General features: G+C 39.0%; 2 protein-coding genes across 2 annotated transcripts in view; one reads left to right on the top strand and one right to left on the bottom strand.

Moving 5' to 3' along the window:
- The window catches only part of LOC144256259 (uncharacterized), a 461,518-nt gene that overhangs the window by 184,239 nt on the left and 253,653 nt on the right, over positions 1-23,626 (top strand). The window lies entirely within an intron of this gene.
- LOC144255794 (uncharacterized) overlaps positions 1-23,626 on the bottom strand; it is a 73,534-nt gene that overhangs the window by 20,362 nt on the left and 29,546 nt on the right. The window contains exons 2-3 of the mRNA XM_077800722.1: positions 2,936-3,156; positions 1,119-1,199 (exon numbers count right to left, since the gene is read on the bottom strand). Of these exons, the coding sequence (XP_077656848.1) occupies positions 1,119-1,199; positions 2,936-3,156 (302 nt within the window). The remainder of the gene's footprint in view (positions 1-1,118; positions 1,200-2,935; positions 3,157-23,626) is intronic.

Raw genomic sequence — 23,626 nt, 5'->3', positions numbered from 1 at the left:
CACCAAAAAAAAAAAAAAAAAACAAATGGGCCAAGGACCTGAACAGACACTTCTCAGAAGAGTATATACAATCAATCAACAAATATATGAAAAAATGCTCATCATCTCTAGCAATCAGAGAAATGCAAATAAAAACTAAGATATCATCTCACTCCAGTCAGAATGGCAGCTATTATGAAGACAAACAACAATAAGTGTTGGCGAGGATATGGGAAAAAGGTACACTCATACATTGCTGGTGGGATTGCAAATTGGTGCAGCCAATATGGAAAGCACTATAGAGATTCCTTGGAAATCTGGCAATGGAACCACCATTTGACCCAGCTATTCCTCTTCTCGGAATTCACCCAAAGGACTTAAAAACAGCACACTACAGGGACACAGCCACATCAATGTTTATAGCAGCACAATTCATAGTAGCTAAACTGTGGAGCCAACCTAGATGCCATTCAGTGGATGAGTGCATAAAAACAAATTTGGCATTTATATACAATGGAATATTACTCAGCACTAAAAGAGCACTAAAAGAAAACATGGCATTTGCCAGTAAATGGATGAAGTCGGAAAATATTATGCTAAGTGAAGTTAGCCAATCTCAAAAAAACAAATGCCAAATATTTTCTCTGATATATGGGGGTGACTCACAGTGGGGTAGGGAGGAAGAGCATAGGAGGATTAGAATAATTCTACATAGGGCAGAGGGGTGGGAGGGAAATGGAGGGGGAAGGAGATTAGCAAGGATGGTGGAAGGTGATGGTTATCATTATACAATGATATGATCGACATCATTATTCAAAATACGTGCATAAAGACTTGAATTGGGTGTCAACATACCTTACATACAAAGACAGGTGAAAAATGGTGTTATACATGTGTATTAAGAATTGTAATGCAGAAGAAATGAGTACATGTATAATGGCATAAGATGATGTGAATGTACTTTATATACAGAGATATGAAAAATTGTGCTCTATGTGTGTAATAAGGATCATAATGCATTCCACTGTTATCATGTATTTAAAAAAATAATAAAAACAATATATAAAATTAAATCATGACCTAAAAAATATCCTAAAAAAAGAAAGAAATTGTGATAGGATGCATGTGGTGCTACATACCTGATATATCCAGTGGTCTGGAGGCTGAGGTAGGGGGATCACAATTGTGAAGCTGATCCCAGCAACTGAGTGAAACCCTGCCTAAATTAAAAAAAAAATATATACATATATATATACATATATATATATGGAATAGTAATTTTAAAAAATTAAATTAAGAAATAAATTAAAAATATAAATTTTTAAGTAAAAATTTAAAAGGGGCTGAGGATATAGTTCAGTAGTAGGACACCCTGGAAATTCCATCCAGAAATAACCATTTCTGGCAATCAGCCACATTTTTTTTTTGCCATATTGCATACAGTTTGACAAATACTATGAAACACATATCAGTTTTATATCGATCATATAAATGTCACATTTTGCATATCACCATATTTTTAAAAGGACACCTGCAGAATTTGAAAAAATGCAAATACAGATCAGCACATAAGAGACTGAATGATAAAATTCCTCCTTATAAAGATGGCCACTTCCCTCAGGTTCATCTAGGATAACACCCCATCAAACTTTCAGCATGATTTCCTTTTCATTGAAGAAGGGACCAGAGCAAACAGTTTGAAAAGTCTCCTGGAAAGTTAAATTGAATGAAATTAGCCAAGAATTCTGAACTCTAAGAGCAAAATCAGGAACTAACATTACCAGGCACTAATGCATGTTATAAAATTATCATATTGCAGTAATTTGAGGACCAAAAAAATTCAAAATGCAGAAATTTCATAGATGACTCCATATGTATGTAAATGTCAATTTTATTATGAAGTGCAATGAAAAGGCCTAGATAAATGCAACCATCTCCTGGAGAGGATTTGATGTGAGTGAACAAGACAACCCAGCATGAAGGGAGGTGTGGGAACTGGAGGCCCAGAGCACTGGTAGGGCTTGGGTGGAGGACGTGCGTGGTACTGGATTATACTCCAGCACCCTGAAGAAGCACATGTTGAGCAGGATTATGTTTCAAAATTATACCAGAATAGGAGGCTCCTGGTATAATTTGGTATAACTGTTACAATTATCAAGGAATCATGATGTAAACAGAGTCCACCCACGAACCCACGTGGATGTAAAAATCATACACTTAATTGCAATGGAAAAGTCATTATCAATCAAACCCTAACCAGGCTACCCTCAGCAACTTAGCTACACCTGCGCTCAGAATAAAAACTAAAAACTACCAGGGTCAGAGCTGAGTGGTAAAGCACCCTTCTGTTAACTACCAAAACAAAAAACAAACTCCACAAAACTAGCTCAGGAATAAGCGGATCCCTGCACACCACAGGTCCCCTCCTGCAGGAAAACGGGGTTTGGAGGATTTTGCATTTTATTTAGAGGCAGTTTCTCATCTACCTGAGTCTCTAAGTGCCTCGCCAAGTTGCCAAGGCTGGCCTTGACCTCGCAATCCTCCTGCATCGGCCTCTCCCTACCCTTCCCAGCCTCTGGGATGACAGGTGTGTGCCATCGCTGGGCTAGGAGATTGGATTCTTCTAGTGGTCCCACCTGTCAATCACCTCAGCCCCCGAAGAGGCCAGGCAGCCCCGCTCACCTGCCACAGAAGACTTGAGCAGGGGCTAAGGCTGCCCCAAAGGTATGGGGAGGCCGCGAGGGGTCTCCGCAACTGTCACGCTCCCCACCCGGCTGGCCAGGGGGACTGAAGGGCACTGTCCCCGAGGGGCTCAGGCCTGCTGCCGCAGAGAACGCCCAGAGTCGGAGTGGGCCAGCTCAGGCTCCCGCCACTGCAGGTCCCGCAGGACGGCCTCCCTGCCTGGCCTACCTCCCAAGCCTTCCTGTCCAGGCACCAGGTGCCACTGCACACTCACCATTTCCTGGTTCCCAGCAGCCAAGCCTGCCCTGAGGAGCTTCGGCCCCTGCATGGCAGGGTCACCTGGGGTCCTGGGCAGGAGCAAAGCCTGGAGTCCAACTGCAGTAATCTGAGGGGAACCGCGGACCGCAGAGAAATAAAACTCTTCCGGATCGCGGAAGCCCGCCCCTTGCTCGCTGGCTGCGCTCAGGATTGGACAGCGCTCAGGATCGGACAGCGCTCAGGATTGGACAGCGCTCAGAACCGGGGCTTCTGATTGGACAGGGAGTCAGTCAGTCTCCGCTTTCCCCAGCCTGAGCCCAGCCAGCCTTCTTTTTGAGTGACAGGGGGGTGATATCCGCTCCAGGCAAGAAGGAGACCAGAATGGCAGGGTTGGGCTGCAGCTTTTTTCTTTTCCTTTTGAAGTCTGGGCATTGGGTTAGGGTTAGGGTACCAGAATTCTAAGTTCTGTTCGGTTCTGATGTTAGGAAATTGAAGTCATTTCTTGAAAGTTTCACCACACAAAGTGTCTTTGAGCTGCCGACTTGTCTCTGTTTATCTGTGCAAAATTCTCCAAGCAGAACTGCCCTTTCGCCCCTTGGGAACTGTCCAGTGCATCAAGGCCTGCGCTGGTTGAGGCTCATGGGGGGCCAGGTAGGCCCCCTGGAGGAGGCTGCACCCGAATGGCAGCATGAAAGCTGATGTTCCTCCAGCTGAGTTGAATCTGTATCTCAGCCCACGTTGAGGCTGGAGGCAGAGTAAGGAGATCAGCACAAAAGAGACCCCCAGAGCGCAGACCTGGGTAAACCCCAGCTGCACTGGGCTCCCTAGCTCTTTGGCCACTGGGGGTTGAATTCAGAGCACTCGACCTCTGAGCCCCTTCCCCAGCCCTAGCTTGAAGTTTAGAGACAGGGTCTCACTGAGTTGCTTAGCACCTTGTTTTTGTGAGGCTGGCTTTGAATTCCCCATCCTCCTGCCTCATCCTCCCCAGCCACTGCAATGACAGGCATGTGCCACTTTTTTCTTTCTTTCTTTTTGAGAGAAATACCTGTGGCGGCCACAGGATAACAGCCTTGCACAGATCAAGGCGACCCTGGGTGCTCTCCCTGGTTCCTGCCAGTTCCCTGGATCCCAGGCAATGGGATCCTGCCTCCTGCTAAAACCAGAGACACCCTGCCCAGATGTGCATCCTTAGTATCAGCTGAATACTCTGCACTTGACAAGAAAGAAGATGCAAACAAAGTCAATGTGTTTCCAGAGAGATTTCCGAGTCTTGTCCCCCCAATTCAGTGGTGAAAAAAGTCACATAATACAGAGAAGACTTCTTGTTAAGAGGGGCTCAAGGGTCTCTCTCTTTAAGGAAAAACAATTTGCGTTTGATTGGGAGTCCAGGAAAGACAATTCCTGGTTTTCCTAATATTTTAAATAACTCCTTAGACTTGAATGCACCCTGCTCATCTCTGCCTTAGTTAACCGTGGAGGTCTCAAGATTACCCGCCCCCTGTGACCCCTGCACCTGCAGATGAATGGGGGGTTCCTATCTTCTCCTTGCAGCACCCTGAACCTCCACCTTCCCACAGGCTCCAACACCTTTGGCAGCATCCAATGGGGGAGTGGTTTAGAAAATTCTGGAATGTACCTAAAGACATTTCCTCATCCAGCTATGATGCTATCAATTTGGTCCCATGGTCCTTTTAGTACTTTTAACTTTTTCTGTTTTATTGGTTCTTCTTAGATATAAATGACCATAGAGTCCATTTTGGTAAAATTATCCAAACATAAAATATACCTTATTGTCCTTAGGACCCCATTCGTGTGGGTGGGCAAGATGGGTGGATTCACTTAGGTATTTTCATATATTTGAATAGGAACATTATAGTCGATTCATGCTACGGTATTCTCTGTTCTTATCTCCTCTCCCTTCCTGTTGTTCCCCTTTGTCTAATCTACTGAAATTCTCTTCGTACCCCCCACATTCCTTGTGATGTAGATAACACATGTCGGGGAAAACATGTGACCTTTGGTTTGGGGGGATTGCCTTATTTTACTTTAGCATGAGAAGCTCCAGATCCATTCATTTACTGGGCAATGATATGAAGTCATCCTTTTTTTAAACCTGAGTAATATTCCACCTTGTATACATACCACAATTTCTTTATCTATTCATCTGTTGATGGGCATTTAGGCTGGCTCCATAGCTTAGCTATTGTGAGTTGTGCTATCATAAACATTGATGTGGCTGTGTCCCTGTAGTATGCTGATTTTATCCTCTGTATTTATGCTGAGGATTGGGATAACTGACTCAGAGGGTGGTTCCAGTCCTAATTTCTTGAGGAATCTCCATCCTGCATTCCAAAGAGGTTACACCAATGTGCAGTTTATCCAACAAAGTGTGGGCATTCTCTGTTCCCCACATCCTCACCAATTTATTGTTACTGTATTCTTGATAATTGCCATTCTGACTGGAGTGAAAGAGAATCTCAGTGCAATTTCAATTTGTATTTCCCTAATTGCTAGAATATGTTGCCTTTTCAGTATTTTTAAAAAATATTTTTTCTAGTTGGAGTTGGACCCAATACCTTTATTCTATCCATTTATTTTTCTGTGGTGCTGAGAATGGAACCCAGTGCCTCACACGTGCTAGGCAAGAGATCTATGGCTGAGCCCCAGCCCCAGCCCCCATTTTCAGGGGGCTCAAAGTTTTTTTACTTTTGCTTCTCAGTAATAGCGTCCCAGGTATTTGGGGGACCAGTTTTGCTGCATTTGTGAAATGGGAACATTTCTCTTCAAGGAAGATGGAGAAGATAAAGGCACATGCCCAGAATTCCAGGAGGCTCAAATTTTTTTTTACTTTTGCTTCTCAGTAATAGCAGCCCAGGTATTTGGGGGACCAGTTTTGCTGAATTTGTGAAATGGGAACATTTCTCTTCAAGGAAGATGGAGAAGATAAAGGCACATGCCTAGAATTCCAGGGATGAGCAGTACACAGTTGTCTTGCCCATGATGAAGAGAAGTTGTATGTGGGTGAGAAGAGGGAAAGAGCCCGGGACACTTTGGGGCCAGAAACCCACATTCTCCCTAGAGGGAAATTATTAATTATTCTTGCTGTTAGTTTTCTTAACCAAAATGAGAAATTTTCCTAAGCTACTAGTGCCACTAGATATAGGTCTGTGGATGGAGCTCAGATTTGTCTTGAGAGGCAAGGAAATGTGAATAACCAACCCAGTGGTTCCAGTAACCAACAAGCTAGACCTTGGGCTCCTTGTGGGCAAAACACTGGGTTTTACCCAATAATTAACAATCCATCAGCACCTGACACCCAATTAATTGGGGACGGAGAATAGGATCCGTGGGTGTGGGGGTCTGTGGGTGGCCATCTGCAGGAGCTTGCCTCTAGGGTGCATCCCTTGCATCTGAGAGGTTTTTCAACACCAATGAGATTTTTTTAAAAGTGGCGAGAAAACTGGCAAGACCTTCTGTAATATTCTAACCAGGAAAATTCATAAGCACTTTAAAAGCATCTTAATGTTTATCCTCGTTCAAATGGGCCTCAATCAGAATGGGCCTCGATCAGAATGCAACCATTTGAAAATAGCTGTCAACATGAAAAACTTCTGAATCTGCTGGTTTGTGGACCACATCTGTGGATGACTGCAAAAAACATATCAGTCCATGGCTAAATACATAAGTAAAAATAGAAATCTAATAATGAGCATTCTCTTAAAACTTCCATCCTGAAAACACTGCCCTATTTGCTTTGATAACTAAATGATCATTTAATCATTCCTCTAGTAACACTTGAGGTCCATAAAGAACTGTGGAACATGTCTGGTTTGGGCAGAAATGTTGGGATACCAATAAGAAAGTTACACTGAACCTCAAAGGAGAAGGTCATAAATCACCAGAATGCAGGAATGCCTACAAAATTTTGAAATTAAAAACAAAGGACTGGGGTTGTGGCTCAGTGAGAGAGCATCTGCCTAGCACCAGTGAGGCATAGGGTTCAATCGTCAGCACCACATTAAAAAGAAATATATAAAATGAAGGTATCCTGTCCAACTAAAAAATATTTTTAAAAATAAAGATCAGATTTTTATTTTAAAAAAAGGAAATACCTGCAATGCAACATTTCTCCTAGACCAGCTTCCTGGACCCCCAAATACTAGCATGGTATGAGCAAGCTTAAAAAAAATATGTGAGAAATTACAGAAGTCTGCTCTGGCCCCATCTCTAGTCCATCCTGAGTTAAATGTCCCTCTCCAAATAGCAACACCTCCAACCTTGAATTTGCTGTCTCTCCCTTTAGAGTTTCTCACATTTTTTCCTTTCTTTCTTCCTGTGGTGCTGGGGATTGAGCCTGGGACCTTGTGCATGTGAAGCAAGCTCACTACCCACCTCACTGTATCTGGGCCCCTCACATTCTTTCCTGAATGTGTGTCTGCTTTTCTAAATAGGTCTGTCTATGTGCCTGACAATTGATGTAGTATTATTCCATAAATAACGACTGTAGAATTTTCCTTTTGGAGAGAACAAGGGCCTCCAGTGGCTCCTCATTATGCCCAGGGACTGATACCTCATCCCTCAGATCATGCTGGCATTGGGGGTATGGGTTACCTTGCTTTGTCAGATGAAACCAGGTTTGATCCTGGGAGTTAAGCATGCACCAGACTGCCTTGCTTACACACAAGCCTTTCTTAAAGGACACTTTGGCATACAACCATATACTATGGAAACGAGTTTCAACTTCCTTCCTGGTGGACATTTTAGCATTACAACGAAGTAGAATTGACTTCCTAGTCACTGGTACTTTTTCTTGAGGTTATTTGAGAAAGAGGTTCATCACAAACTTATTAAACACATCCCAAATTCTTGGGTCATAGTCTCATGGGAAATCATGTTTTCTATTAGGAGAGGCTCAAGGTGTGTCTTCTATTCTTAAGCTCCAAGGTGCTAACAATGCAATGTGTGCACAAATAGAATGTGGTGCATGAGTAATTGGAGAGATGTTCTCTTCTACACAAGTGGAGCACTATCACAACAGTCAGTCTCTCAACAAACATGGCAACTAGCAACCAACAGGAAAGTATTACAAAAACAGTATATCAACTGGGAAACTGCAGGAGAAAGCAGAGGCTCGTGCCCCTGGAGGGCTGGGGTGTGGTGGGGTGAGATTGCATCATGCTACTCAGAACACTTTGCAATTTAAAACTCATGAGTTGCTCATTCTGGAATTGTCTATAGCTTACAGAAAGGGAAGCCATTGATAAGAGGAACTATGAGAGTCGAATTGCTGTAAAACAAATACCAAGAGGCAATCTCCTGAGTGATCAGAGAGAAACAGTTGATCAGATACAAGACAGCATTAGTGGTTTTCCCTAGAAATCCAAGAAGCTGGAAGACAGTGGGAGGACTGTTTTTAACCATCAATAATTTTATACCTTGCTAAACTGTGCGTCAATTGATAAGGGAAGATTTGTAAGAGGAAATGTTTGTGGTGAGTAAACAACTTTTCCAGAAATGCCAATAGAGCCATCAAGGTTAAAGGAAATGAGAAAAGACAGAATCTTGAGTCCACATAAGATAATGAGAAATAATGGTAGATGTAGCTCAGTAGCTCAATTTGGTAGCTAAATATAGCCAGTGCCATGGAGTATTTAGTCTCTAACTCTTTTCTATTTGTTTAAAAAATATAAGTGTAAAAACTTGTACTCTATATGTGTAATAAGAATTTCAATGTATTGCACTGTTGTGTATTTAAAAAAAATAAAATTAAAAAATAAATGATTGCAAAAATAACACTTAGAACACATAAATAACACTAAGAACCAAACAAACATTGATGCTGAATGACTACAAGACTACATTTTTATTGCTATCAGGAAATACCTAAGGCTGAGTAGTTTGTGATTAAAAAGTTCTTTAGGTCAGAATTTTTGAGTCTGAGAGTCCAAGATAAAGGGATGCCATCCACTTTGCTTCTGGGGACTTCCCACTGTGCTCCATTCCAGCATGATGGCTGTCATCAGAGTGAGGACAAGTGAAAGAGGAAAAATCATATTGACCAGTATGAGCCACAGATCAGAGAGGGGCAGTCTTGATTTTTCATAACAACTCATTTTCTCAAAAACTCATTCCAAGAGACTAGCATCCATTCCTCCTGAGGGTGGCTTCCCCAGTGACTGAATTAACGCCCAGTAGACAGCACATTTGAAAGTTTCCCCTGCCTCAGTGCTACTGTAATGAGAACAAAGTGTCCAAAACATAAGCTTGTTTGGGGACAAATGATATCCAAGCCATACAAGACACACAATGCATGAAGTTATAGTCTATGAGAAAGATAAAAATCAGGACTAAGGGACAAATCTGTAAGATTAGCAAAATTTGTCTATACTATTGAAATTAATTTGGCATGAATAAAACTGATTGTCATAAATTTAAGATGTTAGGGTTCACAGAACAAACACTAAGGAAAAACTAAAATGTGCCAAAAGGAGAAAATAAAATAAAAATGGTACAGAAGAAAAATTAATCATTAATAGGCAATAATGGGAAAATTGATGAACCAAAAATATATAGGTAGAAAACAAGTGGCAACATAGAAGAAGCATTTGCTTCATTACTATTACTTTTTTCATTACTATTACTGCATATAGATCCAATCTGTTCCAATTTTAGAAAATATATTGTTCAATTTGGGCATGCAGCACACATCTGTGACTCTAGAAACTCAGGAGGCTGAGGTAAGAAGATTGCAAGTTGGAGGGCAAATTCAGTGACTTATGGAGAGCCTCTCTAAGTCATCATCATCTGGGCACAGTGGTGCAATGCTGTCACTAACCTACTTTGAGACTGAGGCTAGGGTATCACAAGTTAGATGCTGGCTTCAGCAACTTAGCATAACACTATCTGAAAATAAAACATAATAATATTAAAAAGTGGCTGGGGATGTAGCTCAGTGTTACATCCTTGGTTATAAGACCTAGAATCCAACAAAATTATTCTGCTGTCTACATCAGATTCACTTTAGATTCCAAAACAAATACAGGATGAGAATAAAACTAAATATAAAAATATAAAAGTAGCAATCAATAGCCCACCACAGTGGTTCAGTGACTTGGGAGGCTGAGGCAAGAGGATCATGAATTCAAAACTGCAGGTGGTAAAAATAGAGTTCCTCTTGGTTTAATGGTCTGGCTGCAAAATAAAATCTAAGAAAGGTAAAGAAGGGGAAAAAATGCACATGATACAGAAAGTAATTTTAAAAGCGGGGGTAGGATGGGCTAGCCAATCTTAGGGATGAAGCTTCCACACTGAAAAGAGCAAAATGGAGCCCATATTTGCTTTATTTATATCAGGGAATATCAAAGGCTTTCATTGGAATGTTCTTTACCAAATAAGGTAGAAGGTGGGCTTTGCAGTTCCAATGGGTTATGCCCAAATTCAGAGCTAGAAGAGGGGTCTTCCTGGTAGAGCAGAGATAGGGTCATGTGCCTTGGTTAATCTAGTGCACTCTGGGGAGCTGCAGATAGTTCTCAAGGTTAGACCTAAATCTCCATGGCTCCATACCCAGAGAAGACCCTCAAGGAATTCACGGATGGCACTCTGAATATTCCCCCTGTTTATTATGCAATAGAAAATGATGAGCCATTATTTTTAGTTCCCACATTCTTGTTCTAAGGGTGTGACAGCCACCTATTATCACAATACAAAAAAGAACTAGCAGCAAGCACCTCATTCCAATAATATTCCATGCAGAGTGTTTCAGTGTGTTTCCAGGGTTAAAGCCATTCCATTCTTGAAATATTTCCAGTTAGAGAAGTAGGATCCAATAGATCAATTTTGCTTTTTTGAATATTCTGGATGTTGTGATGTAACTCCATAAGATCAAGGTATTATTATTTTCTATGTAAAATTTCCATTAGATGATTTAACCTTCTCCAAATCCCATTGGGAAGGCTTATATTTGGCTGCAGTAACAGACCTTCGTAGTCAGATGGCATATCTAGTGATGCAATTAGGTAAATTGCACTTTTTACAGGCTACAAGATATTTATCCTCCTTTCTCTTAACTCTCACATTTCCAGTAATTAAAGCATAAAGAGATTGAACACAGGCCTGCAGGCCATACCAGGAACCCTCTTTACACCCCTGCCTATAAAGCCAGGCATAGGGTTGTCAGTGTGATATAGGAAATCTCAGTCTGCAATTAAGCTCTGAACACCTATCTGGATACCACCTTCACTTAAGGTTAGAACATTACCAACAAAACCTCCAGGGATCATGACATCCTTATGTGATTGTCTTTTGTCAATTCCTGGAGACCAATCTAGAATATGTCCACTATTTCTAGAACTATGTTGTTGTACTGGCAAGACATTTGCACAGTTTATCCATTTAGGAAAGTTGCCAAATTCTATTGCAGAATGATTAGAACAGTAAGGTATTGGCAGACGTTCTGTGGCAATGACTGGCTTGTTATGAGAAAGTCTCATTTTAATAACAGTTTAGACATATTGCTTAGAGTCACGGGGTCCAGTACGATTGGCCAATCTAGACCCCCATATGCTGTCTTTTCTTCAAAAGATACCCGGAGATAGCCAGCATGCTTATCATGGGACCAATATATACTTAGTTGTCCACTGTAACCAGTATAATTAAATCCAGTCACAGTTCTCCTTTCCTGTCCATGTGGTGTTTTAATTCATTTTGTCTCTCTGATTGGTCTGGCTAAAATTCCAATAACTATATTAAATAGAAGTGGTGGAAGAGGGCATCCCTGTCTTGTTCTAGTTTTCAGATGGAATGTTTTCAAGTTTTCTTTTTTTTTTATTTTAGAATGATTTTGGCCATTGGCTTAGCATAGATAGGTTTAAAATATTGAGATGTCTTTCTATTATCTCTAGTTTTTCTAGTTTTTTTTCTAGATTTTTGATTTTTTCTTTTTAAAATTAATCTATTTATTTTTGAATTACAATTTTTAATACACCATTATACCACAACTTATCATATCTCTGTATACAAGATATGTTTACACCAAATTCACATCTTTACACATGTATTTTGTATAATGATGAGGGTCTCTTTCCATCATCCATGCAAATTCCCTTTCTCCCTCCCTTTCCCTCCCACCCCTCTTCCCTATCTGATATAATCTTCTTCCCATGCGCTACCTCTCTACCCCATTTTGTGTCAACCCCTTATATCAGAGAAGACATTCAGATTTTTTTTTTTGATTGGCTAACTTCACTTAGCATAATCTGTTCTAATTCCATCCATTTCCCTGCAAATGCTGTGATATTATTTTTTAGTGCTGAGTAACATTCCATTGTGTATAAATGTCACATTTTAAAAATCTATTCATCCATTGAAGGGCATCTAGATTGGCTTCACAGTCTAGCTATTGTGAATTGTGCTGCTATAAACATTAACCTGGCTGTGTCCCTGTAGTGTGCTGTTTTACTTTGGGTAAAGTCTGAGAAAAGGAATAGCTGGTTCACATGGTGGTTACATTCCCAGATTTCCAAGGGATCTCCATACTGCTTTTCATATTGGCTGCACCAATTTGCAGTCACACTCATACACAGCAGGTGAATCTTTTCTCCCATATCCTTGCCAGCACTTATTGTTTGTGTTCATAATAGCTGCCATTCTGACTGGAGTGAGGTGGTATCTTAATTTTTATTTGCATTTTGCTAATTGCTATGTTGAACTTTTTCATATATATTTGTTGCTCGATTGTATATCATATTTTGAGAAGTGCTTATTGAGTTCCTTGGCCCATTTATTGATTGGTTTATTTGGGCAGGGGGTGTTTGGTGTTAAGATTAAGTTTTTAAAATATCCTAGAGATGAGTGATGTATCTGATGTATGTGTGGTAAGAATTTGTTCCCAGGATGTAGACTGTCTCTTCACCTCACTGATTATTTCTTTTGCTGCGAAGCTGTTCAGTTTGAATCCATCCATTTATTGATTCTTGATTTTAATTCTTGTGCTCTAGGAGTCTTATTAAGGAAGTTGGGACCTCACCAAACATGATGAAGATTTTGGCCTGCTTTTTCTTCTCTTAGGTGCAGGGTCTCTGGCTTAATTCCTAGTCCTTGATCCACTTTGCATGAGTTTTGTGCACTCTAAGAGAGAGGGATTTAATTTCATTTTGATGCATATGATTTTTCAGTTTTCCCAGCACCATTTGTTGAAGATACTATCTTTTCTCCAATGTATGTTTTTGGTGCCTTTGCCTAGTATGTGGGTTACTCTCTGTGTCCTCTATTCTCTACCATAGGTCTACATGTCTATTTTGGTGCCAGTACTATGCCGTTTTTGTTACTGTGGCTCTGTAATATAGTTTAAGGTGTGGTATAGTGATGCCACCTTCTTCAGTCTTCCTGCTAAGGGTTGCTTTGGCTATTCTGAGTCTCCTTATTTTTCGGGATTAATTTCATGATTTCTTTTTCTATTTATATGAAGAATGACATTGGAATTTTGATTGGAATTGCATAAAATCTGTATACTACTTTCAGTAGTATGGTCATTTTGATGATATTAATTCTGCCTAGCTAGGAACAATGGAGATCTTTCCATCTTCTAAGGTCTTCTTTAATTTCTCTTTAGTGTTTTGTAGTTTTCATTGTAGAAGTCTTTCACCTCTTTCATTATGTTGATTCCTAAGTATTTGGTTTTGTGGGGGTTATTTGAGACTATTGTAAATGGGGTAGTTTTCCTAGTTTCCCTTTCAGAGGACTTCTCATTGATATACAGATTTCCTTTAATTTATGGGTGTTGATATTATATGCTGATACTTTGATGAATTCAATTACTAGTTCAAGGAGTTTTCCGTTGGAATTTTTGGATATTCAAGGTATAGAATAATATCATCAGCAAATAATGCCAATTCTAATTCTTCTTTTCCTATGTGTATCCCTTTAAATTATTTCATCTAATTGCTATAGCCAGTGTTTCAAGAACTATGTTGGATAGAAGTGATGAGAGAGGGCATCCTGTCTTGTTCCAGATTTAGAGGGAATGCCTTTAATTTTTCTCCATTTAGAATTATGTTGACCTGGGGCTTAGCGTAGATAGCCTTTATGATGTTGATATGTTCCTGTTATCCCTAGTTTTTCTAGTGTTTTGAACATGAAGCGATGCTGTATTTTATCAGATGCTTTTTCTGCATCTATTGAGATGATCATGATTCTTATCTTTCAGTCTATTGATGTAATGATTTATATTTATGGATCTCCGTATGTTGAACCAAACTTGCATCCCTAGTATGAACTCCACCTGATCATGGTGCACAATATTTTTAACATGTTTTAGTATTCAATTTTCCAAAACTTTATTCAGAATTTTTGCATCTATGGTCATTAAAGATATTGCTCTGAAGCTTTCTTTGTTTGATGTGTCTTTGTCTGATTTTAGAATCAGGATGATTTTGGCCTCACAGAGTTTGGAAGTATTCCTTCTTTTTTTTTATTTCATAGAAAGATTTCAGGAGTATTGGTGTTAGTTCTTCTTTGATGGTCTTGTAAAACTCATCTGTGTATCCATCCAGTCCTGGGATTTTTTTTTTGGTTGGTAGGTTTTTGATGGTATCTTCGATTTCATTGCTTGAAAATGACCAGTGTAACTTGTGTATATAATCCTGACTCAGTTTGGGTAATTTTATGATTCTAGACACTTGTTGATGTCTTCAACATTTTCTGTTTTATTGGAGTACAAATTTTCAAAATAATTTCTAATTGTCTTCTGTATTTCTGTAGTGTTCATGGTGGTATTTCCTTTTTCATCATGGATTTTAGTAATTTGAGTTTTTCTCTCCTTTTCTACATTAGCATGCATAAAGGTTTATTGATTTTTATTTATAAAATTTTTCAAAGAGCCAACTTTTCATTTTGTCAACTTTTTAATTGATTCTTTTGTTTCAAATTCATTGATTTCAGCTCTGATTTTAATTATTTCCTGTCTTTTACTGCTTTTGGTCTTCATTTGTCCTTTTTTAGGGCTTTGAGATGTAATTTTAGGTCATTTATCTGTTGATTTTATCTTTTTTTAAGGAGTGAACTCCATGCAATGAACTTTCCTCTTAGTACCACCTGCATAGTGTCCCAGAGATTTTGATATGTTCTATCAGTGTTCTCACTAACCTCTAAGAATCTTTAAATCTCCTCCTTGATGTCTTCTGCAATCCACTGTTAATTCACTAGCATATTTTTTTAGTCTCCAGGTGTTGGAGTAGCTTTTATCTTATCACTGACTTCTAATTTCATTCCATTATGATCTGATAGAATGCAGTCTAGTATCTCTACTTCTTTTTATTTGCTAAGAGTTGCCCTGTGGCATAGTATATGGTCTATTTTTGCGTAGGATCCATGTGCTGCTGAGAAGAAAGTGTATTCGCTTGTTGAAGGATGAAATATTCTATATATGTTAAATCTAAGTCATTGATTGTCTTATTGAGTTCTATAATTTCTGTTTCTCTTTTGTTTGGAAGATCTATCCAGGGGTAAAAAATATGTGTTAAAGTCACCCAGAATTATTGTGTTGTGATTTGTTTGACTCTTGAAATTGCAAAGAGTTTTTATGATGAACATAGATGTTTTATTGTTTGGGTAATAAATATTTATAATTGTTGTCTCTTGTTGGTATATGGTTCCCTTGAGCAGTATGAAATATTATTGTTTGTCCCTTCTGATTAATTTTCACTTGAAGTCCACATTATTTGATATAAGGATGGAAACCCCTGCTTGCTTCCACAATCCATGTCAGTAGTATTTTTTGATATTTATTTTTTTAGTTGTACATGGACACAATACCTTTTTTACTTATTTTTATATGATACTGAGGATCGAATCCAGGGCTTCACACATGCCAGGCAAGTGTTCTACCCCTGAGGCCCATCCCCAGCCCAAGCAATATGGTTTTTTAAATATTTATTTTTTAGTGGACACATTACCTTTATTTTGTTTACTTATTTTTATTCAGTGCTTAGAATCTAACCCAGGGCCTTGCACATGCCAGTCTAGTTCACTCCCACTGAGCCACAACCCCCAGCCCTGAGTGATATGTTTTATTCCAACCTGTCACCTTCACTCTGTGGATGTATTTTCCTGTAACATGGGTCTCTGGAAGGCAGCATATTTTAGGGTCTTTTTTAATCCAATCTGCCAGTCTATGCCTTTTGATTGCTGAGTTTTGGAAATTAACATTCAGGATTATTATTGAAACATGATTTGAATTCCCAGTTATTTTTGTTTATTTTTGATAGTTAACTTGACTTGGTTTCTCTTTGTTAGGTTTTTCCTTTAGTGATATCTCTCTTTTCTGACATATGCTGTCTTTCATTTCCTCCTCATGGAATATTTTGCCAAGAATGTTCTGTAGTTCAGGCTTTCTAGCTGTAAATTCTTTTAACTTTTGATTACCACGGAAGGTTTTTATTTTTGTCATAAAAATAACCAATAAATCTAAAGTTTAATTTAGCTGGATATGATTCTTGATTGGCATCCATTTTCTTATAGAGCATGGTATATGTTGTTGCAGGATCTTGTACCTTTCAGGGTCTGGGTTGAGAAATCAGCAGAGATCCTAATTGGTTTCCCCTATATGTAATCTGATTCCTTTTTCCTGTGGCTTTTAAAAATCTCTCCTGATTCTGTATGTTGGGCATTTTCATTATAATGTGCCTTGGTGTGGGTCTGTTGTGATTTTGTACCTTTGGCATTCTGTAAGCCCCTTGTATTTGATTTTCCAATTGTCCAATTGACTTTTTTCATTGGTTGTTCAAAACATTACAAAGCTCATGGCATATCAGATTCTTTCATACATTTGATTCACGTGGGTTATTAACTCCCATTTTTACCCCAAATACAAATTGCAGAATCACATCGGTTACACATCCACGTTTTTACATAATGCCATATTAGTGACTCTTGTATTCTGCTACCTTTCCTATTCCCTACTATTCACCCTCCTCTCCCCTCCCATCTTCTCTCTCTACCCCATCTGCTGTTATTCGATTCTCTCCCTTGTTGTTTTTTCCCCCTTTCCCCTCACAATCTCTTATATGTAATTTTGTGTAACAATGAGGCCAATTGACTCTTAATGTTTATAAATTTTTCTGATATCATTTCAATGAATAGTTTATTCATTCCTTTGATTTGGACCTCTATGCCTTCCTCTATCTCAATGATTGTTTGGTCTTTTTTGTTATCCCATAATTCTTGAATGTTCTGCTTATGATTTCTTATCATCTTCAATGTGGTCAACTTTGGAAATTTTTCTGATATTATTTCAATGAATAGTTTGTTCATTCCTTTGGTTTGTACCTCTATGCCTTCCTCTATCCCAATAATTGTTAAATTTGGTCTTTTCATGTTATCCCATAATTCTTGAATGTTCTGCTCATGGATTCTTACCATCTTCACTGTGATCAACTTTATTTTCAGGATTATATATTTTCTCTTCATTGTCTGAGGTTCAGTCTTCCAGGATGGAAGTCTATTCTGTTGGAGATGCTTCCTATTGAGTTTTTTATTTGGTTTATCATTTCCTTCATTCCAATGATTTCTGTTTGTTTTTTCCAGATCTTCTATCTCTTTATTGAAGTCATCGTTTGCTTCCTGTATTTTCTTATGTAGTTCTTTGTCAAAAAATCTTTTGCTGCCTGTATTTGCTCTCTTATATAATCCTTTAATTAAGAAAACATTTAATTATGTACCTCCTCAACTCCTTCTCTATCATTTCTCCTACTGTTCTGGCCATATATTCCAATAATGTAGCATCTTTGGGGGGGCATATTTTTTCCCTTGGTTTCTCATGTTCATCTTCCTTTCCAGCTCTGTGTTTTCAAGGTGTTACATTTTTTACCCTGGAGGCTTGTAGTGTCCCTAATGGGCTCCTATACCTCTCCTTTAAGGGGGGATCAATATTCAAAGATCCAAATACAAACAATATGCAGCCTTAAACCAAATAGCTGCTATTAAGATGTTTCTGGCTTTGTCACAATATACAGAAATGGAGAGTTCAATCATTATCTAGAACATAAACAATAGGTTTACAAATAAGTCTACAGTTTCTGGTGGTGGACAAAGAACCAGGAGTAAGGTATAGAATGAGATGTTAAGGAAATGGGAGGTGAGAATATAGAGTTATTAGATCTTAGGAAGAGTGAAAGAGTAATAAAAAAAGTAGCATGAGGAAAGAGGAAGTGTTTTTGGGGAGACATGTTAGTGAGAAGTCAGTAGAGGGAATACAAAACACAAACATAATAATTAAGAAATGAAAAATGTAGAAATAGGAGATAAAAGAGTACAACCCAACTGTAATATACTATTCAGACCTCCCAGACCTCAGTAGACTAATCTATGAAAAGTTCTTGGTTTTACAAATGTTGGGGATGTGAGGGCGGGCGGGAGAAGAGAGAAAAGAGGGAAAAAAATCTCAAAGGAAGATACAGGATTGTTTTTCTTGGAGTTCAGTATCTTTCCTGCTTCTTTTCTCTTCTACTAGTTGATGTTGTCTGTTGTTTGATGTGTCTCCACAATCAGGATGGTGAAGGTTATTAGGGTGGGAGGGCTGGTCTTGGGGGTGGAGTTCCTGGAAATACTGTGTAGCACTTGCCTGTTCCCAAGGGAGACTGCACCCCAAGGATCTCATCTTGGGCCAAGCTGGAGACCTCACAATTCCTGGCCTCTAATTTAGACTCTGAACTCTTTTTTATTCACCCTTTTCTACTTCTCAATCAGAATCTTTTCTCCCCAGAGATTTTGTGGGCTGTGCTCTGGGGGCTGCACACCTCTTGTGGAGAGATGTTGAGCAGACCAGGACCAGGCTCTGCAAGCTATGGTCCGGCCATGTGGCTGGAAACACTGTACCGGGTTAGAAGCTGCTGGGCATAGGGGAGATTTGGGGACTGTAGGTACTTTGATATTGCTTCTAGGCCCTACCCTGTGTCCCAAGCTAGTAGTTGCCCTTACAAAAGATGGCAACAAAGGTGTCTCAAGTTGGAAGCAACTGCTTTCAGAGATAGGGTGTTAGTTGTGTCTGGCCTGGTGGTGGCATGATCAGAGATCTAGCTCTGTGGCATGCAGTGCTGTGGCTGGCAGCTGTCTCCATACCCTGTCCAGTGTCCCCAGGAGCAGGCTACCACATGTAGTGGACTATGGCAGTGGTTTTAGTGTCCCAAGATAGAGGGACACTGGGGGATCCCCACGTTGATAATGGGGGTCCAAAGAGGATTGATTACTGGGGATCCTTTGGGGCAGTGAACACCAGGTTTCCTGAATGGGTGGGCATCTAGGAGTCCTGTGCGGGTGCTGATGCTGGTGTTCTTGTTTGGGCATGGTGGCTGGAGGACCTGTGTGGGCTTCGTGGCCAGCATTCCTGCATGGGAGTAGCAGTCAGTGTCCTCTAATAACTCTCAGAGAAACAGTATTTCCACTGGTTGAATCTTAGGTCACAGAGTGACACAGCATGCAGCCTCCCTCTAGCCCACATCTAGGATTTCTCCCTGTTTTCAGCAATTTATATTAACCATGTGACCAAGTGCTTATGCTAATCTAAAAGCTGCTAAAGCTGGGTACTTGTTGTCAAAGTTGTGGAAGTCTTTTCCAAATTATGGCTGAAGGTTACTATATTGTTTATAAAAACACACAGCAAGACCTTGGGCAGACAACTCCAACCTGAAGTATTAATATTTCATGCTTCTTTCCTTAATTGCAACTCATCAGAGATGTGAATGATATTCTACCCTGAAGAAATAGCCCCTCTTTTGTTTAGAATATGTCTCATAACTTATGCCAAAAGAAATATCATGAAGCTAAATATGACATTTTAAAAAAAAATTGCAGTAAAAAACTCTGATTTAAACAAGGGGAAGTCTGATACTCATATAGATTTCCTAATAACACTTGTTTTAGTTTTAGAGATAGGTGGATTTCTTTCCTGATTCTATCTTTTAATCTGAGAACAGGAAGTTGCTGGTTGGTGTATCTCTCATCTCTTGTGCCTGGTAATGTGTTTGTGGGAGATTATGGTCTTGTTCTCTTGGTTTCTGACTTGTAGGGAATAGAGTTTTTTTCTGAGATTCTCACCAGTACTTTTGCCTTTGTCAAAGGGGTATTTCAACTCACTTGTGTTTCTTGCCGTCTCACTTTTGTGGTTTTCCAAAATGAGGTATGAGGTATAAGTGAATTTTAAGTGGATATTTTTAATGTAGGAGTTCACTAATTACTATTAGAAGCAACAGATGAGCTAAAAACAGTAACAAAATTTAATATAATCAGTTATTTATGTGCATAAGAAAATAAGTAGCAAACATAAAATTAAAGACAGTTCTAATGACCATAATATCAAAAGCAAAATACTTGGGAATATTTCAAAAAAATGTAAACACTTGAACTTTTAACATGGCTTCTTTTTAGAAAATATAACATTATCCCTAAGCCACCGTCTTCTTTTGGTGACTTTAGCTCATAGAAAGAAGATAGGAATTTAAAACTTTCCCCCGTGATCCTGAGGACAGGACATAGATATGGTCTACCAGTGAGCTCTGTCATCATCCCATTTTTATTTTTCTTTGAGATATGGTCTTGCCAAGTTAGTGAGGCTAGACCCAAAGTTGTGACCCTCGATGCTCAGCTTCCAAAGCAGCTGGGGTTACATGCATGTGCCATCACAACCCCTGGCAGGGATTGCAATCTTTTTTTGTTTTCTTTAGTTGTAGATGGACACAGTACCTTTCTTTTATATATTTATTTTTATGTGGTGCTGAGGATTGAACCCAGTGCCTCACATGTCTAGGCAGGTGCTCTACCCCTGAGCCCCAGCCCCAGGGATTACATTCTTGACTTTTATATTACAGGTTGGCTCAGGATAATACCTAGGTTTGCAAATGTGTATAATTTCCCCATTTTGCAAGTAGAAGATAGAGGCAACAATGAGAGAAAATGTCTATTCTTATCCTTGGAAGTGGAACAACAAATGTAGATTCACCTGCAACTTAGTATTTGAGGATTTCCCAGATATTAAAAAATATAAGCAAAAGAGACATGAGGTCAAGGCTCTGAGGAAGGGGGACTAGGTATTTCAAATTGTGAGGCAGCAGACTGAGAAAAACAATGCTAAGCTAGCTAGGTATGGAGAATAGGGTCCCTCACATTAATCTGTAGGATCACAGAAGATATATAAGAAAACAAACCTTTTGCTGGGTACATTTTAAAAAGATGATCATGGGTCAGACTTGGTCAGAAGTCATGATTATCACACCCCACCCACACACCCACACACATTACTTCCCTTTTACCTCTTCCCCACTTTAGCAGTGAAGCCACATCCACTCCTGAAGGTGCATCCTTGCATGAAGAGAAAGGACTGAGCCATAGTACCCTGTGGATCACAATGGGCAGATCTTTGCCTAGCTTATGGCAGAAGCTATCAAAGGAATGGCAGAGATCAGGAACATCTCTGTCTCTTCTCTCACAAACAAATAACTAGAGATTTCAATTATAAATTGATGGATTAAGTGAACTTGGGAGTATTGGGCCAAATATTTGGAACACTGAAGATATAAATGTTCAACAGCCTAGTGCCTTATTTCTTTTTCATCTCTTTTTTTGTTTTTGGTCATGTGAATTGAGCTCAGGGGCACTCAAACTCTCAGCAATATTCCTGATCTTTTTTTGTATTTTAGTTAGAGATAGGGTTTCACTGAATTGCTTAGTCCTTTCCTAAATTGTTGAGGATGGCTTTATCAGCCTCCAGAGGCACTGGGATTACAGTCATGCACCCCCACACCTTGCTAATGTTTTATTTTATTATTTGCACAAGAGCAGTTTTTTCGTATAATATAACCTACTGAATGCTCTAAAATTATTGCACTTTGTAAAAAATTCAAAGAGATAGCTTATTATCTTTATATTAACAAAATTAAAGGATATGATTTTTCTTATGCCTTGGCTTCTTTTCACTTGATAAAATCAGGATAGGAACATAGTTTTCTAGTTTATTCTTTTTTTTTTTTTTGGCGGGTGGGTATACAAGGGATTGGTCCCAGTATCACTCAACCGCAAAGCCACTTCCCCAGTCATGTTTATTTTTTTTTTTAGAAACAGGGTCTCAATGAGCTGTATAGGTCGCTATTAATTTGCTGAGGCTGTCTTTGAACTTGTGAATTTCCTTCCTCAGCCTCCCAAGCCATTGGGATTGCAGGTATGTGCCCCCACTTCCAGTTTCTTCATTCTTTTGTAGTTGTTGCTTTCTCTTGTTACATAAATTCAAGTTGAATAACAGTATGTTTAACAATCCAGATATGGATAAAAGCCAGTGATGTAGGTAAGCAATTGAACATATCCATCATAAAGTATATTATATATTCACCATGATGTATTACTCAGTCATCAGTAGAAACTCCACTAATGGTCAGCAAAATAGATGGAATTGGATGATGTCATGCCAAGTGAAGAAATACACAAAAGTGTCACATCTCATATGTTAGCTAATATAATATCATGTGCAAGTACAATAGTGATTAGTATGGCTGAGGAGTGTGTGAGGAGGCATAAGGGCAAAACAGGGTATTTGGATATTATGAATGCATGTATATGCATATATATAAACATCACACTGAATCCCATTAGTATGTGCAATTGCTATGTGATGATAAAACCCATAATCTCCCATGATTACCAAATTCTACACTAAGGACAGAATCCTGCTGTATTTTGGAATTTCCAGTATAGGATGCAATATTATTGATGAGGTTCCCTGATAACCACCAGGCTCTCCTGATGCATCCATTCTATTTTCTTCCAGGCTCTGAACATAAAGTATGCAATGTATTTCTGCATCTGGATCATCTCACTTAGCCTAAAATCTTCCAGGTTGTCTGTAGTATTGGATAATATTCTTTTGTTTCTGGGGTTTGGACCCAGGATTGGCTTATCAGTGAGAGAGATTCACCATCATTTTATTCTTTAGTTTTAAGAAAGAATGTTACCAAACTACTAAGGCTGGCTTTCAACTTTTGCTTCCTCATATTGTGAAGCTTCCAGTTTCTTGGACTGAGCTGTTACCAGTTTCCCAGTGTTGCCAGCCTGTAGGCAAACATTTGGTGACTATTCCTCCCATGATTCTGTGAGTAAATATAATAAACTCCCCTCTGTATAACACGTACATGTTTTATGTATTCTATTTTTCTGAAGAACCCTAAAAATACAGGCATATTCTCAATGTCTGGGTCATATGCCATCTCTAGTTCTAATTTTTTGAAAAACCCCCTTAGTTTTTTTAATGTCTATTCAAATTTATATTCCTGGCAAGGATGTCCAAAGTGTTTCCTTTTCTGCATATCCTCTGCAGTATGTGTTACCTACCAACATTTTGAGGATTGAGCCCACTAGCGTGTGGTTATATCTCATTGTGATATAACCTGAAAGCATAAAAATTCCAGAAGAAAATGAGAAATTATTTTTTTTGCCATTGGCATTGGCAATGATTTTAGATAGAACATGCTGAGAATGTTCAAGGAAAAACTGCTTAGAGTATATAAAGATAAAAATGCTTCTATACAACAAAGGATTCAATCAATGAAATGTAAAAGTAGACTGTGGGTTAAAAAAATCATTGCTATGTCTGATAAAAGCTCAACATCCAAAATATATGAAACTTACGCAACTCACCAAAATTTAATAAAAAACCCTCATAACCTATTTT

The sequence above is a fragment of the Urocitellus parryii genome, chromosome 7 (assembly GCF_045843805.1).
Source record: "Urocitellus parryii isolate mUroPar1 chromosome 7, mUroPar1.hap1, whole genome shotgun sequence".
Taxonomy (NCBI): domain Eukaryota; kingdom Metazoa; phylum Chordata; class Mammalia; order Rodentia; family Sciuridae; genus Urocitellus; species Urocitellus parryii.
The sequence above is the reverse complement of the archived record's forward strand: the minus strand, read 5'-3'. Positions and strand labels throughout refer to the sequence as shown.